The sequence below is a fragment of the Astatotilapia calliptera genome, chromosome 3 (genome assembly GCF_964374335.1).
Source record: "Astatotilapia calliptera chromosome 3, fAstCal68.1, whole genome shotgun sequence".
NCBI lineage: Eukaryota > Metazoa > Chordata > Actinopteri > Cichliformes > Cichlidae > Astatotilapia > Astatotilapia calliptera.
The window spans coordinates 52865023-52884047 of record NC_137424.1 but is presented as its reverse complement, the minus strand read 5'-3'; the positions used below and the strand labels follow the sequence as shown (position 1 = coordinate 52884047).

Genomic DNA, 19025 nt, shown 5'->3' with positions numbered 1-19025 from the left:
TAACCTATCCCCACAAGCTGCATGTCTTTGGACGGTGGGAGGAAGCCGAAGTACCCGGAGAGAACCCACGCAAACACGGGGAGAACATGCAAACTCCACACAGAAAGACCCCGGCCTGATGGTGGAATTGAACTCAGTCTTTATAGTCGTGGCTGGAGGTCGGGGCTGTGTGAAGGCTAATCTAACATCATCAGTTATTTTGTATTTTACCAGGTCATGAACACAACACTCTACTTTGTTTTTTAAATGGAGTAAATAAAGTTTGTTACACACAGTGGCTAACAGTGATGACTGACCTCAGAAAGTGAGAGGAAGGACTCCAATCATCCAGCTGGTCGCCATGGTGACCAAAATTGTGGAGGCACAGAAGCACAAGGAGGAGGTCAGGACTCAGAGTGAAGCTCCTGCAGCAAACAGACATGTGAATGTAAAGTGTCTGATGGTTTTCAGAGTGAAACACAAACAGGACCTGATGCTGTGAAAACTACACCAATGAAACACATCTGTTGACCGTTGTTGTCATCATCATCATCTTCATCCATCTGGAGTTTGAGCTGGATTCAGTGCAGTGAATTTGGACCATGTGATCAGCTGACCTGAGGTTTCTTTGTTTTTGTTGATTTAACAAACTGCATTAAAATTTACCACACGCTACTTTGTCCATTAATGTAGAAAAATATAGCCTTTTAAATTCAGATGAACATATCATACAATACAACAACATGAACCTCAATACCACCAGGACAAAAGAGCTGAAAGTAAGTAAGTAAAATTTTATTTATATAGCACATTTCTAGATAGAGATCACAAAGTGCTTTACAAGATATAACAGATTAAAAAGACAAAATACAAACAAAGTTAGCAAAAGGCAGTTTTAAAAAGATGTGTTTTTAGCTGTTTTTTTAAAAGTAATCAATGAATCAGCGGATCGTAAGTCCTGAGGAAGGGAATTCCACAGTCTGGCGGCCACAGTAGCAAAAGCTCTATCACCCCTAGTTTTCAGTCTCGTATACTGAATGACAAGTAGGCCCTGACTACTCGACCTCAGAGACCTACTAGGGGCATAGGGCTGTAAAAGTTCAATGATATATGGTGGTGCTTGTTGTTGAAGAGCCTTGAAAGTTAAAACCAAAATCTTAAACTGGACTCTAAATTCAACAGGAAGCCAATGTAACTGCATGAGCAACGGTGTTATATGTGAAAATTTAGAAGCTTTCGTCAAAAGTCTTGCTGCAGCATTCTGAACGATCTGCAGACGCTCCAAAGAACCTTTATTTAAACAAGTAAACAGGGAATTGCAAAAGTCTACTTCAAAAGGAGGAAGTCTGTTCTACAAGTGCTACAACCCATCAGCATCAACAGGGAGTTAGTTGAAAGGGTGTCAAGATTCAAGTTCCTGGGTGTGCACATAGACACAGACCTCCAATGGAGCTCAAACACCTCAGTGTAGAAGAAGGCCTAACGGCGTCTCCATTTTCTGAGAATCCTCAGAAAAATGGACCTGAAGAAGGAGCTGCTGATCGCCTTCTACGGTTGCTCCATTGAAGGTGTGCTGACATACTGCACCACAGCACACCAAAAAAAGCACTTCAGAGGTTCATTAAAATGGCCCAAAAAATCGTTGGACATCCTCTTTCCTCCCTGAACGATCTGCACAGCATTCGCTGTCTCATGAGGGCACGCAGCATCCTACGGGATTGCACACACCCAGGACACCGGGTGTTTAAGCTGCTGCTGTCTGCCAGGAGAGTCAGGCTGCTGAGGTCACAGACGAACAGACTCAAGGAAAACTTTTACAATAGTCCTAATCAATGCTAACAGCTGACCTGATTGGCTACCTCCCTGGACTTTAACAATAACAACAAAAATAATAACAACAACAACAACGTGCAATAAACATTCACTCTTATTTATTTATTTATTAAGTCATTTATTTTTTTTTATTTTGCTCATACTTTTCTTGCACCTAAACCTTAAGTTACTGTGTTGTATTGTCTGTAGTGCCAATGTGGGACAGTTTCCAATTTCATTGTACTGTTGTAGGCACTATAGTTTCTAGGTATGACTGTGCAGTGTCTTGCACCGTCATACCTGTGTTGATGGACGTTAATGTTGCAGATCGGCGAATAAATAAAGTTGGCAACTAGAGGTGGGAATCCTCAGACAGCCCACGATAGGATCTTATCACAATATTTCACTCATGATGGTGTAATTTTGCGATTTATAAACATTTTGCGACATTCTGAGTATTGCAATAAGACAAAGTGATTTATCACGTTTTTACTGCAAATGATGTCCTCAAAGCTAAACTTTGTGAATATCGGTGTCATCAAACATTCCAACACTGTCAACAAAATCTGACATAAATGTCGCCATGAGACAGTCAATCATCAAAATACCGAGATACTATGCTCTATCAATTTATTTCCCCCAAAACTATTAGCAGCAGTAACTCTAATTTCAAGCAAAGACGTATCTGGGCGTGCCACTTCTGTGAGATTTGAAGTTCGTGTGTGTGTGTCTGTGTGACATGTGAACCATCTTAGAGCCGAGCTCAGCTTTAGCTGAAAACATGACACATCTCAGCTGGTGTGCAGTGTTTCCTCAAAAATACTGAGTGGAGAAAGGGGAAAAGAAAAGAAGAATTTCTGTTGTGATATTTTTAAGCCATGAATTTGTCGATCCTTCTTCTCCATTTTTTAAATATAAGAACTGGTTGTTTTGTATCCTGAGTTTAATGGGAAGTTGTGTAAATCATGTTTGGTTTTTTAAACTAATTTTCCACGCCTAATAACAATAACAACATTATAAATGATTACAGTGAATAAGGCTAATAGGACCAGAGCAGAAAGATTCACTGCTGCAGAAGCCTCGAGAAAAATGCGTCAAGCCCAAAGGAGACGAGTCAGCATCAAAGACAAAGATCTCAGCAAGATCAGACACGAATCTGGCCACAAGTTCCTGAAGGAGGACGAGGGCCTGACTGCTGAGAGTAATTCATAAAGAGAGGGGTGTTCACCCGCTACCCACTGGACACAGAAGTCTGTTGAATGCTGATTGGTTGGGAGTTCACGCAGAGTTCACCAGGAACAGAACTACAAACTGCATATGTGACCCACAGCTGTGAGTGTTAACATGCCTGCTGCATCCTGACCCACAGCAAATGTAACATGAACTACTTTCCACAACACAACACAACACAACACAAGCCACACTTTATTATAAACCTCCCTGAACAACAGACAGCCCTTCTTTACACAGTGTTGCCTTCATAGTTTTTTTTTTTTTCATATTTTTATTGAGAGACAAGTGTACATTAGTTTACAATGACAATACAATCTGTGCCCCTCACATATTTATTAGTTTTTCTTACATGAACAGATACAATAATACACACACCCACAGACACACCCACAGACACACCCACATAAAATTGAAAAAACAAACAAACAAAACAAAACCTAAGAAGAAACCCAAAACAAACACAAACAAACCCCAAGACACACACACACACAAAAAAAAAAAAAAATGACATCACATCTCTAAACCAAAAAGAAACTGAAGGTGGCTTTGAAGATTTCCAAAGGAGTAAGATGCAACGTCTAGCCAAAAGTGATGTAAAAGCTAATATTTTGAAGTGTGTAGGGTCGGTTAGTACGGTGTTGACTGGAAGCCCAAAAACAGCTAGAAAAGGGTCCATGCAGATTTGGGTCCCAAGAGCCTTCTCCTAATTTTAACAACTGAATGGACATTTAAATCCATAAGTTGTTTATATATTAAAGATATAATTGACTTCTTATTGGGTTTAAGGGATAAGAATTCCTCCCACGGTTGGACATTTGGAAGAAGAGGGTAGGAGGGGAAGAGAGCAGAAGTGCAATGCCGTGCCTGAAAATAACGGAATAGATCGGTAGCCGGAAGATTTGTTTCTGAACACAGGTCTAAAAAAGTTAAGAAAGTGCCATCTTTATAGAGATCCTTAAACGTATTAATACCATGACGCTTCCACTGTACATAGGTACCATCAATGAGACCAGGACTAAACAGATGGTTCTGTGTGATGGGCATGTGTACTGACGCAGAGATGTACTTAAAATGACTCCTGAATTGTGACCAGACCCTTAGACTAGACTGTACCACGGGATTTTTGGTGAAATGAGAAGGCTTAAGTGGTAGTGGAGAGAACAATAAAGCTTCTAAGGATGAGGAAGTGCACGACAGGCGCTCCAGTTTGCACCACAGCAGTTCTTGAGATTCAAGCCAATGGGTCAATTTGTGAATATGAGAGGACCAATAATAAAATAAAAAGTTAGGCAAAGCAAGACCACCATCAAATGTCAATCTCTGTAATAATGATTTCCTCACCTTGGGATGTTTCCCTCCCCACAAAAACGATGTAACTAGCTGGTCTAACTTTTTGAAAAAAGCTTTAGGTAAAAATATAGGAATACTCTGAAACAGAAATAACAATCGAGGCAAAATGTTCATCTTTACAGCATTGATCCGACCAATTAGGGACAAAGGTAGCGATTTCCATCTCTGAAAATCTGATTGAATTTGAGTGATTAAAGGGGAGAAATTGGAAGAGTATAGAGAAGACAAAGTACGAGTCACGTTAACTCCCAAATATTTAAAGCCGGTAGGGCTAAGTCTAAAAGGAATGTCAGATTGTTTAAGTGTAAAACTTAAAGAATTTATGGGGAAACATTCACTTTTAATAAGATTTATTTTGTAACCTGACAGAGAGCTGAAATTGTTTAATAGAGACACAATTGATGGCATGCTAGATAAGAGATCAGAAACATATAGAAGCAGGTCATCTGCATATAAAGACAATTTTAAGTCAAGGCCTGACCGGTAAATACCATGAAAATGAGGAAGGGCCTTTAAAGCTATAGATAGGGGTTCAATTGCAATAGCGAAAAGTAGGGGGGACAGGGGGCAACCCTGTCTCGTGCCGCGTGACAATGAGAAGTAGCCAGAGGAAACACCATTTGTGTAGACACTGGCTTGGGGTGCCTTGTACAACAGTCGAATCCATGAAATGAATCTGTCCTTGAAATCAAATCTTTGTAAGACCGCAAAGAGAAAGCTCCACTCTACACGACTGAAAGCTTTCTCAGCGTCAAGTGAGATAACTACTTCTGGATTAGTGGTTGAGTGTTGGGAAAGAATGACATTCAAAAGCGTGCGAACATTAAAGAACAGCTGGCGGCCTTTAATAAAGCCATTCTGTTCATCTGAAATAATAGTAGGAAGAACCTTTTCAAGGCGAATTGCTAAAATTTTAGCCAAGACTTTAACATCCACATTCAGTAGGCCTATACGAGGTGCAAGACGTAGGATCCTTACCCTTCTTTAAGAGAACAGTAATTAGTACTTGAGACAATGTAGGGGGCAATAGACCACGTTCAAAAGATTCATTATACACTGAAAGAAGTAGTGGGGCTAACTTGTCTATAAATGTTTTTAAAAATTCAACTGAAAACCCGTCAGGTCCTGGTGCCTTAATATTGTGCATGGTCTTGATTGCATGCACAATTTCATCCAACCTAAAAGGGGCATCTAATTGTTCAGCTATAACAGGATCGACAGTGGGAGAAAACATGCCACCTTCATAGTTGAGTGAAGCCAACACTGTGGACTCGTAGAGCCACTCGTCTACAGCATGAGGCAGAACACTAGCTCTCCCTCTCTAGCTTGATCAGTGAGAAAACAAATGTAATCTGCAAACATGTACTTCCACAAAAAGCTATAAATGAACATCTCATGCTGCTGAGCTGTGACTCACAGAAAACTGAAATTAAAAGTAAGTGGGACTATTTCACCTCATACACCAACACTAACAGGCACTTTGAGCGCTCAGTCACTCCATCATTGTTACTCTTCAATATAAACAATGGAAACGCCGGAAAGATAAATGATGGCAGATTTTACTGCAAGATTCTGCATTTGTCAGAAAGAAACTTGACATGCCGACAGAGTTCTACCTCCAAAACAATAAGAAAGACACAGACTGATCTTATGGGCTGAACACTGCTCTTACTGACACCCTGCTGGCAGACTGCACAGACAGTGTGAGTGCCAGATTCATTTTTTTATTAGTTCAAAGTATACAAAGAAGAAAAAGCAAGAAAATTTCTGATCAAACTAACCCACTGATCAGACTTCGATTAAACATCATCATTAAACATCATCCACAGTTCTCAGGGAGAAAATGAGAAACACTACAGATGTTTGTGGTCTAACAAGTTTCATCACAGCACATGTGTGACTCAGCACAGGAAAAGACGGCTAAAAATCTTGGCTGACCTGTTCAGTAATGACAATCCTTCCTGTGCATTTCTGGCCACTTTTTCCACCACAGCTTTTGACCTTTTTGTGAACAAATAACAATGATCACCTCATTATAACTAAAAATAATCACCACTTCAATATATCACCAGTGAAATATCGGGAGAGAGATTGCTGAAATTCAAATAAAGAAAACTACATGACTCTATGTGTTGCACCACACATTTATAAACATTTTGCAGCCTTCTGAGTATTGCAATAAAACACACTGTGATTTATCACGTTTTTACTGTGAAATATTTCCTCAAAGTTAAACTTTGTCAATATCTGTTTCAACCAGTCAGATCAGCTATTTTTTTGCACTAAAATGAGACGATCAAACACACCAACGCTGTCAACAAAATCTGCCATAAATGTTGCCATGAGACAGTCAATCATCATCATCAAACGTCATTAAAATATCTAGATACTATGCTCTATCAATTTATTTCCCCCCAAACCTAACGGCAATAACTCTAATTTCAAACAAAGTCATGACTGGGCGTGAAGTTGGTGTGTGTGTGTGTGTGTGTGTGTGTGTGTGTGTGTGTGTGTGTGTGTGTGTGTGTGTGTGTGTGTGTGTGTGTGTGTGTGTGTGTGTGTGTGTGGTGGCTATACTGATCCATCAGAATCATCATCATACAAGAGAAAACAACAGGAGCATATATATTTCTGGCTGTCAGATTTTGAAATGTGAGTATACTGTGAGTGTGACTGCTTTTTATGTGTGTTTTATTAATTTTTGTTTGTTTATTGGTGTTCATTTGTGCTACATTTTACCTGTTACAGAGAGAGAAGTGCAATCATAAAATAGTCTGCTCTTTGGTCATTCCTTTAGTCATCAGCGTTGTGACAAAGTAACAATAGCATGGCTGAAAGGACATCGACCAATCCTGCTGCTGACTCTCAGAGCAAAAGTCAAACTCAGACATTCAGTCATTTTTTCCTGTTATGTGCGCTGATCAACTCAGAGATAAAAGCTTCCATACTGGCATGAAAAAACACAACAAGGCTAGGATGGTGTTATAGGTAAACATTTTACACTGGCAGAGAAGAAAGTTGCCGTGATTTAACCCACTTTACATCAAAGTGGGTTGTATGTGGCTCTCTCTGCTCTAAAGTTTCCCCTCAGCAGGATTTAGTAGAACAATAAATGACTGTAAACAGCTGGTGCTGTGGTTAATGTGATACTTAACCATGAATTAGACTACTCATAGAAATAAAAACACTTTACTCAATGGCACCAGCCTCCTTTCTCTCTCTCACACACACACTGGAGAATGTGCATAAGCGGGGTTGTAATTAGAGTCAGCTGGCGTTTTGGCAAATGTCACAGTTCTTTAAACACCAGAGCGGTGAGCCTCACAGTCGCTGTGAAGATGAGAGCGCCAGCAGTGGCAGCACTCAGCTTTCTACCTTTATCATTTTAAATCAGCCACAATTCAACCAACTGTAGGTGATGATGTAACATTGCTTACCCTTACTGTGGTCGTAGGCTGCATTTAAACAGATTCACACTTCATCATAAACCTTAAACTTTCACTCAGGTATTCTTCCACATACACAGTACAATAAGACAGAAACCACACAGTGATCACAAATGTGACTAAAACAAGTTTCAAGTCTCATTTAAATCATCCAGAGATTATTTCCCTGGGTCTGTGTGGTTGCTGTCAAAGCTCCACCTGCTTTATACTGAATCTGACTGTATCGTCTGTCCTCCACCCAACCACACAGGCCATCATCCTTCCAGCTCTGCTCACCTCCCACTGTCCAGCCCCTTCAGCCCTCTCTGAAGGTGAATCCTGGCTGACCTCACGTCTCTCCACCAGCATCAGAGCATCATCATGGATGCTGTAACAGAGAACAAACACAAACCACTTTGTCAAATACAGAGAAACACCTGCAGGCCGACCAGCACAGACAACCACACACATTTAAAGCAGGGTGCTTGGGTCTGAGTAGGACTATGGTAAGTCTCACCACAGTGAAACAGACTGACAACTTTCAAGGAGCTCATTATGAAAACTCAAACCACTAACATATCACAGTCACTTCTATGAAGAGTGAGCGCAGGATCCCTGTGGCTTCCTGCACTAACATATCACAGTCATTTTCTATGAAGAGTGAGTGCAGGATCCCTGTGGCTTCCTGCACTAACATATCACAGTCATTTTCTATGAAGAGTGAGTGCAGGATCCCTGTGGCTTCCTGCACTAACATATCACAGTCATTTTCTATGAAGAGTGAGCGCAGGATCCCTGTGGCTTCCTTGTGACAGCAACATGAGACTGTAGCAGTGAGGCTAACTCTAACATTAGGGGGAAACCAAAGCTTAGACTGTAAGTGTGCCTTTTGTTTCCTCAGCTCAGACAGCTGGCTGCTGGTGACCAGTTGGTGTGAAGGAAGGATACAGGACAAATCTGAGCTGATCTTACTTCTGTCCACATAAATGTCAGAGTTTTAATGGCATTGTGCTAAGTCTCCACATCTGTGCTATTAATGGCAGCTTGTTAAAGAGCCTGTCAGGAATACCAAAGCACTCAATTGTCAGGGGTGCTTTGCAACTGGTGACTGGGCACACAGCCAGCCTCCTTGTCATCACTAATGACCCTGCTAGGATTTCCTGCAGCCTCTCAGCCACACAGAGGGAGTGTGGCTCTCAGCCAACTCCCTCAGTGTGGATATGATATCACCAGGTACACCCGCAACATTTTTTAACATTTTGTTTTTCAACAGCATCAAGACTGACGGAGTGTGTTTGAGATAACCTCACAAGTGTCACAGATGACACATTTGGCGTTTTTTTGCTGGTTTGTCGGTCGCAGCTCCTGAAACGCAAGACTACCACACATCTGTTCGACCAACGCCAGTAGATCTGGAGCTAAAATGATAATAATAATAATAATAAAAACAACAAAACAGTTTACCTGAAGTTATGCAGGAGTATCCGGGATGAATAAAAGACTACTGAGTAACGTCCTCGTGTCTGTAGCCGGTTTAACGCACATACTGTGCGGACATTTTAACATTTTCCGCTCTTTGCGGCTCCCCTCTTTTCACCGTCCAACATAAAAACTAGCTAACCGGAGCGCAGCACGTCACTTTCCTTTTTCCTTCCTTTTGCCTTTTTTGACCCGTTTCTACTAATAATCTTTATTACAGTGAATAAACACAATAAACTGCATGCATTTAAAGTAAAACGCAGCTGATTGTCACAGTTAAGTCAAAACATTTATTAGCACATTTAAAAACAGCAAGTATTGACTGTTGACCAAAGAGCTGTAGTCTAAAGAATAACATAACAGTACAATAGAGAAAGTCTCTATATTGTTCATGATTAAAGTCACACAGACGTTTTAATAAGAAGACATGCTATAATATAGTAATATAGACCGTAATACAGTCATTATTATTATTGTCATTGCTTCTGCGTGTGTTGTAATGTTATGATGAGTCTTCTGTTACGTAGAAATATCATTATTTCCCTCTCCCCGGCAAAACTACGGTATGAGTATGAGTAACTCAGTAACTAGATCAGTAACTAGATCGTGATGGCAGGAATGCACACTTCAAAGTCTGCTTCGGTAGGAGGTGCTGCCCTTCGGTGGGCGTTACTGCCTCTGCCTACGTAACATTCTCCTTATTTAAAAGCGCACGAGCTAGACACTTTACCTCCTCATTCACAGGATGAAGACTCTGAGCTTTTTGTGCATTCTTCTATTTTTATGCAGCGAGGTTTTAGGAAAGTTGATCCAAGCTCCTTTAGGAGATGACGTTGAATTTCTGCTGTCAGAGGAGTGCCTGAAGGGACGGGGAACACTGAATCTACGAAGGAATGATGCCAGCACGGAGCTGATCGCCTCCCTGGAAAACGTCTGGAAACCCGGACCACAACATTCACACCGCGTGAATCACAGAGGGCTCTCTCTCATCCTGGACAACGCAGATCTGAACGACGAAGGGCTGTACGAGTTTACATGCAACGGCAAAGACTTGGAAGCGATCAAGCTGGAAGTATTTGTCCCCTCTGAAGTTGATGTAACCGAGGGCGAGGATGCCACACTCCCGTGCCGCTCCGGCATCGCGGGCCAGTCGGTGAAATCTGCGCGCTGGAGGAAAAATGGAAACGCGGTGCTTCAGCTGGATGCTAAAACAGGGGGAATCACGTACGGGGAAGACGTTGACACAAGCCGGGTGTCGATACCATCAGAGTGGGACCGACAAGCAGACCTGTCCCTCACCATAAAGGGAGTCCAGCAACAAGATGAAGGAGTTTATTACTGTGACATAGACAAGCCAGAGAGACACCGATCTGCTGTCCGCCTGCGAGTCCCCCCTCAACTCCCCACAGCAGCCGATAGCACACCTCTGCCTACAACCACACCGACGGTAAGTACACCGACCACATTTAAATAGCTGCACACTGAACAGCAAGCTTTGATGGCTCGTTATTGGCGCGTTTGGCGCATCTGAATCTGGCGCCACTCTGCCAGATTTGCAGTCAGCGCTTCGGAGCAGTGGGTCAGTGTTTGAGTGGAGGGCAGTGGGGTGATGTCACAGCACGCAGGCTTTCCACCAACACCTGAATTTGATGCCTTGCATAGTAGATAACATAACTGCACAGAAACATGTATTGTGTTTTTGGTTTGTTTAAATTTACGCTGGCTAAATTTACGCACAAACCACACTCACTAACATGTCTGGTTCCTGTTTTCTTGTCCTCACAGCCATCAGAGTCCTCTGATAGGACAGGGATCACAGTGATCACATTCCTTGTAACAGCAGCTGTAACATCTGGGATCGTTGGTCCTCTGGCTTTCCTCTTGGGCCGGAAACGGAGGAGAGAAACGAGAGATGAGGAGACCGGAGCCCAACTAAACGGGTGCCATACCACCAATCACGACCAGTCATCAGGAGATCAGCACGTCTCTACAAATGGCTTTAAAATGCCACCTGATGCTCCAGAGGAAATTACCCTACTGCCTAATGATAATAACAACAATAATAATGAATAAAAAATTAAATAAACATCTTTTTTTAAATAAAGGAACTGGTTCTTTTACTTGGAGATGCTCATCAGTGTCTCCATGTCTTCCTATCGTGTCTAAATTCACCGTCTGTGTTTACATGTATCAAGTTACACAGTATCTGCACACCAGTAACTTCAGTAACTTGGACCATAAAGAAAAACAAAACAAAACACACAAACACATACACTTTTGTGTTTTATTGATTTATTGGTGTTTTCTGCCAAGAGGAAATAATCCGTTTATAAACCTCTTATAAGATTTAATTTTAGATTATAGGTTGTAGGATGAAGTGGTGATGGAAAACTTCAGCAACCCAGAACAATCACAAGAGGGCAAAAAGCCACAGGAAACAAAAGCTGATCGCATCTGTTCTGAAACATTTAGACTTAATGAGAAAATATTTCAAAGAATCAAATATGGACAAGCATAAGTAAAGTTTGGTATTTTCTTTCTGTAGTATGGTTTCTTGGTAAGCTTGTCCTTGCTAAAGCTGTGAATCTCGTTCATTCACTTATTCATATTTAAATAAAAATTCCCAGTAGAAGCAGCACATTAGGGCAGGTGGGACTTGTGCTTTCCTCAATTTCCAGAGGAAGTAGAAGCGAGTTTGAGCCTCCTTGGGCAGCGATGTGGTGCTGTGAGACAGGGAGGTCCTCGTTCAAGCTACGAACAGGCAGTAATTTAACAGCTATAAATCAGGAGGAGAAACGATCTCAAACATGAGGTTACAGCCAGCATCTCTGATAGATATAAGAGGTTTTATTTGCTGACAAACTGATTAAATTGTCTAAACTGTAGAAATTAGGGACACACACAAGAATGATTCTTTTTCCCTTTGAATGCCTCTGTGGAGAGTTTCCCAGTGTAGCCCAGCAAAGACAAAGGTTATTGGAGGCAAATGGTTCAGGAAACACCGAGGCTGTTACACACTGGGAGAAAGTGTCTGGACCTGATCCAGGCTGTTCATGAATCAAAAGCAAATGAACAGACACGCTCGTTTTAATCCTCATTTCCTGAATATGCCTTCAGGAAAGACAAAATAATGCTCATGTTGTAAAATGACCAACACTTTCATGACAGCGCAACCAAATGCAGGACACAGAGGCAGACAAAGTCAAATTAAAAGGCGAGACATTTATTCGCTTTAAATAAAAGTGTGAATCTACACAAAGTTCACCAAAACAGGGTGAATTCAATTAATCACCTGATAAGGATTTTCAGATACAGCTAATACATCTACTTTATTTCCATAAAACCCTCCCTGTCATATTTATTTTAAAAAAGGGTTTTTTAAGGTACTTTTCATTAAGAAGTCAGAAACTATTTTCAGTCAGCATTAAGGACCCCAACACAGATCACCACTTTACAGACTTTTTATCACCATGTAAATATACAAAAACACAGCTTTGTGATTCATTTTTGACACTGGTGCTTCTTCTGCCCATGACTGTAGTGAACATCAGGCTCTGGCTGTTCAGTCAGGTCCAATAGAGCAGGGGTGTCAAACTCAAGGCACACTTTAGGTCGCGGGCCAAACAAGATAAACATTTATTGAACACTAAAACAATGTTTTTTTAAACATAAATAGGAATAAAAACAGACAGGAATATTATTCCAGATTAAATAAACTTAAAAGAAACTTTAACTTTAAATGTTTTGTTCTTCATAAAAATATATCCTGTCAAAATTATGCAAGTTAGAAATATGAACATGCTGCCAAAAACCCCAGAAAAAATAAATGAAAGCAAACACAAGGTTGGAGCCGCATGTAGACGGAGCTGGGCGTTGCTTCAGGAATGGAACTAATAAACTAATAAACTCTTCGGGCCATTCAGTGTCGTACTTTGCCTGAGTGCATCATTACACTGCAGCTCCATCTGAATCTGCACAGGTGTAGTTCAGCAAAGTGTGCTGACTTGGTTCAACATTACTTGGCAACAGGGAAAGTGAGGCAGGTTGCACTGGTGCATTTGTGACAGCTTCACTTGAAATGCCTTCACCGCATCATACATGCCATATCCATGAACTGACAGGTTTCCTTGCTGAGCTCAAAAACTCTATTGAGAACTTTTATCCCAACTCAGCCAGCGGACCTCTGTATGATGAGGAATGTCGGCAAACTCTGAATCTATTTCCCACATAAAAGACTGAAACTGACGGTGATTTAAACCTTTAGCTCAGACAAAATTTACGGTTTGCGTTACGGTGATCATTACATGCTCCATTTTTAGGACTTTACCACACAGCCTTTCCTGGTGTGTGATGCTGTGATATGCTGTTAACTCACCGGTACAGTTCTCCTCCTGCATCTTTACTCACATCCTGCTGACTAGTCTGCTTTTTTCACCGCACAGCACCGGCCCTCCATCTGTTTAAGTTTCACGTCAGTTACACTTTGACATATCTTAAATCAGTGGCCATCTCACTAACCCGATCAGCAATCGTATTTCTCCTCAGGCTCACATTTGCCAAAATCTGCGTTTTGTCTGGACACAAGACGTTGCACACCTCCATCATGCAGCTCTTCAGAGTGGTAGCGGGCTGATGTGGCTTTCTCCTCTGCTACAATAAAACTTGCTTTCACAACAGCTTGACTTTGTGATTTTGCTCTGGTGAAAAACGTCTGCTGACATGTCAGATTCTTCTTCATTCTTCTACTTTCTTTATTTTCTGCTCTGCATTTAGGTTTTTCAGCTTATCCTGACGTTTTGTCTCGTCTTAAATTAAATTCCTTAATTACAGCCACATTAGCTCCACTAATAAGACACACAGGTTTACCAGCATGTCTGTAAACATATATTCAGTCACCCACTGCGCTGAAAGGCTCTGCTTTCAGAATCAACTTTTCTCTCCACCATTGTGAGCGGCTAGCTTCGCAAAAAGTTTGACTTGATTGACGCGGGAATGTTCCCAGTTAGCCTAGCGCTCAGCAAAGAGGCTGCAGCGCTGCATTATGGGATCTGTAGTTTGTACATTATTAGCGCCTCATATCGCCGGGCCATGCATAACAATAATAGTACGTCTATATAAAATGATCTCGCGGGCTGGATGTGGCCCGCGGGCCTTGACTTTGACACATGTGCAGTAGAGGATATGCTGTGTGAGGGAAGCTCTTCACTGATCTTTCATTTGTAAGAGTAGCTCAGGATCAGCAGCTGTTCTGCTTTGCCTCAGTAAATGCTGTCACTCAAACTATCCAACCAATCAGGGTTTACATCATTACAACCACAGCAGCAGCAGCAGGTACAAATGACCTCTGAGTGCATACAGACTAAACCTGACATTAACATTTCCTCTAACACACTCACCTCTTCAACATCAAGTGACCGCAAAGTGGAAAAGGAGACCAGCTGCAGAGCAGAGTGATGGTGAACACTGGAAAAAAGAAAAATACATTTTATTTGTTTAATTTAATCACCATTCATTCATACTTACACAGGATTTTTATACTAAGTTAATATACTGTGTTGTGTTGTTTGTTACGTTGTGATGTGTCATATCGTGTCGTGTTGTGTTATATGTAGTGCCGACGTAGGACAGTTTTTCCAATTTCATTGTACTACTGTACTATGTATGACTGTGCAATGACAATAAAGAGTTATCTTATCTTATCTTAATATGAGATAAACACTAACAGTGACGGCTGACCTCAGTAAGTCAGACGAGGGACTTTCAATAATCCTGCTGGTCGCCATGGTGACCAATTTATGGCCTCATAAGCCACAGAAGCACAAAGAGGAGGTCAGGATTCAGAGCGAAACTCCTGCAACACACAAACAAACACGTGTGAATCTCAAGTGTTTGATGGTTTTCAAAGTGAAAACTCAACTGAGGAACGACAATCAGGGCCTGATGCTGTGAAACTGCAAGAATGAAACATGTAAAAACAGATTTGGCACTGCAGGGGCAGCTCACACATCCTACTACCTCACCTGCAGTCAGCCTGAAATCCAGAGCCACACCGCTGTACCTGCCTCTCTCTTCACATGTTGCCTCTGGTGAGAATCCTGACACCCCTCCCCGCCCCAACACTTTCACTGATGACCAGGTTCAGAAGCAAATGAGGAGACTCCACTCAGGCAAGTCTGCTGGACCAGGCGGGGTGAGCCCCCGCGTCCTCAAGGCCTGTGACCCCCAGCTTTGTGGAGTCTTCCATAAACTGTTCATGCTGAGTCTGAGTCTGCAGAGGGTCCCAGTGCTGTGGAAGACATCCTGCCTCGTCCTTGTACCAAAGACGCCACATCCCAGTGGCCCCCAGGATTACAGGCCTGTGGCACTGACCTCCCACATCATGAAGACCCTGGAAAGGCTCATCCGACCCATAGTCAGACCACATCAGGATCCCCTTTAATTTGCCAGCCATGCCTCGGAGCCGTGGACGCCATCATCTACCTACTTAATCATGTCTACACCCATCTGGACCAGCCGGCGAGCACTGTGAGGGTCATGTGTTTTTTTACTTTTCCAGTGCTTTCAACACCATCAGGCCGACCCTCCTGGGTGATAAGTTAGCAGCGATGCAGGTGGATGCTTCTCTGGTGTCCTGGATTGTTGATTACCTGACAGGAAGACCACAATATGTACGTCTCCCACAGTGTGTGTCTGACAAGGTAATCAGCAACGCAGGGGCACCACAGGGGACTGTCCTCTCCCCCTTCCTCTTCACCCTTCAGCCACTGCACAGAGACCTGCCATCTTCAGAGGTTTTCTGATGACTCTGCGGTGGTTGGATGCATCAGCAGGGATGATGAGACAGAGTACCGGGCTGTGGTCGACTCCTTTGTCACGTGGTGTGAGCAGAATCATCTGCAGCTCAACGTGGCAAAGACCAAGGAACTGATCGTGGACTTCAGGAAGACCAGGAAACACTTGACCCCTGTTTCAATCCAGGGGGTCAGTGTTGACATTGTGGAGGACTATAAATACCTTGGAGTACACATTGACAATAAACTGGACTGGGCTAAAAACACCACAGCACTTTACAGGAAGGGCCAGAGTCGTCTCTATTTTTTGAGGCAGTTGAGGTCCTTCAACATCTCTCGGACAATGCTCAGGATTTTCTACATGTCTGTTGTGGTCAGTGCGATCCTCTATGCTGTTGCATGCTGGGGGAGTAGAGGGCTGCTGATGGACTCTCTTAAGGTGGTGTCAGAGAGGCGAATGTTGTCCAAGATAAAGACAATGTTGGATAACTCCTCCCACCCACCCCGTGATGTACTGGCTAGCCACAGGAACACATTCAGTGAGTGGCTGAGATTACCAAAAACCACCACTGAACGACACAGGAAGTCATTCCTGCCTGTGACCATTTCCCTGTACAACTCCTCCACCTAACACACTGTTTATTGCAATAGCTACACCCTTTTTACACATGCTCTTCTTTCTTGTATATGTATATATTGTGCTATTACTTCTTGTATTGTCTGTTTTTGTTACTGTTTGTACTAGAGCACTGTAACCAACATCATTTCTCCTAGGGATCAATAAAGTATTCTGAGTCTGAAACCAGCTTAGAGCCAAGCTCAGCTTTGGACCAAAACACAAAAAAGTAGTGAGAACAGCAGATCAGCACAGCTTTGATCTTAATGTGACGAGTGAGTCATTTGTGAGCACAGCTGTTTGGTTACAGAGTGTGAAGAGAAGTCTTGTGCCACTCCTTGTTTCTTCATATTTTGCTTAAGAGCAGCCAGACTTTGTCATTTTCCAAGTGGTCTTGAGTGATATTAATCATTACACTCACACACACACACACACACACACACACACACACACACACACACACACACACACACACACACACACACACACACACACACACACACACACACACACACTTTTGTACCAATAAGGTCACTCCCAAAGAACTATTAGTCACCACTGGGTAACCGACCAAGTATCAGGCCTTTATATTAAAAAAAGGAAACAACAAAAAAACCACAGGCTTCCCCAGACATCAGTATTTTTTTTATTTTTTTGCCCTTTAGACTTTTTTTAAGAGTAATGAAAACATCTTTTTTGTTAAACCTCTGGGAAGTCATGAGTAGTAGGGACAAATGAAAGGTGAGGGAAAATATTTGTTAAAAAAAGAGGAAGGAAATCCTGTCTTAATGAGTGCAGCCAACATTCATGTCACGTCTGTATCTGTATTCCTGGAAAACTATTTATACACTGATAAAACTAAGGGTGGATTCTTTTAGAAGATCCTCAACATGAAACCTCAGACTTCATATACAGAACGAGAATCACAATTTGAGTGTTTTGCCTCTGTTCCTTCAACAATAGTTCTCTCTCTCTTGCTGAAACAAAGGAAACAAATGCATCCTGAAAAGATGTGCATAAATAAAAGCTGTCCAGGAAAGCTCTCAGTGAAAGCTAAACTGTAACACACAGAAACATGTTCATTAAATGTAAGGAGTAATTTCACCTTATACACCAACACTAACACACACTGTGAGTCCCTGAAGTTGAACAAATTAACATCTGCATCAATGTTACACTCCAATCTGAGCCACCAAGCAGCAGGAAAAATAAACAATGGTATACAGAGATGCAGAAATAAACGTGTAATATTATTGTTGCAAGACAAAAAGCATCGAGCTTCATGAAAAAGGTACCAAATTCTTTCATTTTCTATGAAAACCTTGCTCTATCGTGTAACCTTGCTTTGCAGTCAGACTGTTTTCCCACATTATTATTTTATCCTAAATCAAGATTTTACTGCATTAGTCACAAAGAAACACGGCAACAGAGTTTCACTGTCAGCTTCAAAAACGTGACAAAGACACGGTGCACAGGTGCAACAACTGCACACAGTACTCAACAGGCACTAACAGACTATACAGGGAGCTACGGATGGCACGCCTACCTGCTGAGTGTCTGCTGTCAGACATCTTAACAAAGTGAGGGGGAGTGATGTTTAGATTAGATGGGTGCATGGCTCAAAGTGGAAACTGAAGCTGTATGCAGAGAAAGAGGGAGCTGAGGACAACATGCCTTGTGTATCTGGTAGATCACAGCCACACACTCAGAAACTGTTCTCACTTTAAAACTAAATTCAGCTTTTTAAAGTTCTTTTACCCACACTTGTGACCAAAACTAGTGCATATAATGATCAAAACTCTATTAACAATATTAAGTTTATAAATTTGTAATAACATAGTTCATTCTTGTTATTTCTGCTTGGGTGAAAAAGCAGAAAGCAAAGTAGAAAACACTGCACTCAGCCAACGACTAACAACAACCTGTACTTATATCAGCAGCGTTTTATTGCAAATGCTGATTTTTCTTCTTCACACGAACAACATGAACAAACAGACTTTCCCATTTCTCCTTCTTAACTTCTCTATCTGCACATCAGTAAGTATGGCCCATGACAACACCGCAGAGTGTCACAGTGCAGGTAGATAAAAGATACAACACTGTGTCACTTGGTTTTGGTTTAAAAAAAAAACGTTTAAGGGTAGTTCAGCCATGATGTAATAATAAAAGTGCGAGTCAAACTTTCGTTATTTGTCTTGGCAGTTTAAGATGTGTTGTTGTTTTTCATTTTTCCAAAAAATAAACCACACAGAGCTCAAAGCAAGCTTAAGTAACAGTACGGTAATCAATAAGTAAGTAATCAGCAACAGTAGTTACATTTATCCCAGTTTGTGTTGGTTT

The 19025-nt window shown here is 41.8% G+C and overlaps 2 protein-coding genes across 6 annotated transcripts in view; one reads left to right on the top strand and one right to left on the bottom strand.

Moving 5' to 3' along the window:
- LOC113019060 (uncharacterized) overlaps positions 1-19025 on the bottom strand; it is a 73067-nt gene that overhangs the window by 39837 nt on the left and 14205 nt on the right. For 3 of the 5 annotated variants that reach the window (XR_013906172.1, XM_080298520.1, XM_080298517.1), the window contains exons 3-6: positions 15015-15129; positions 14675-14741; positions 8097-8187; positions 297-404 (exon numbers count right to left, since the gene is read on the bottom strand). The gene's annotated coding sequence lies outside the window, so the exon portion shown is untranslated. Of the gene's footprint in view, positions 1-296; positions 405-8096; positions 8188-14674; positions 14742-15001; positions 15130-19025 lie in introns of those variants that run through there. The other 2 variants (XM_080298518.1, XR_013906170.1) reach the window with 2 other exon arrangements.
- LOC113019054 (uncharacterized) lies at positions 9942-11382 on the top strand. Its single transcript, XM_026162540.2, has 2 exons — positions 9942-10725; positions 11064-11382. Exons 1-2 carry the CDS (start codon positions 10024-10026, stop codon positions 11349-11351), a joined length of 990 nt encoding a protein of 329 aa, XP_026018325.2. The 5' UTR covers positions 9942-10023; the 3' UTR covers positions 11352-11382.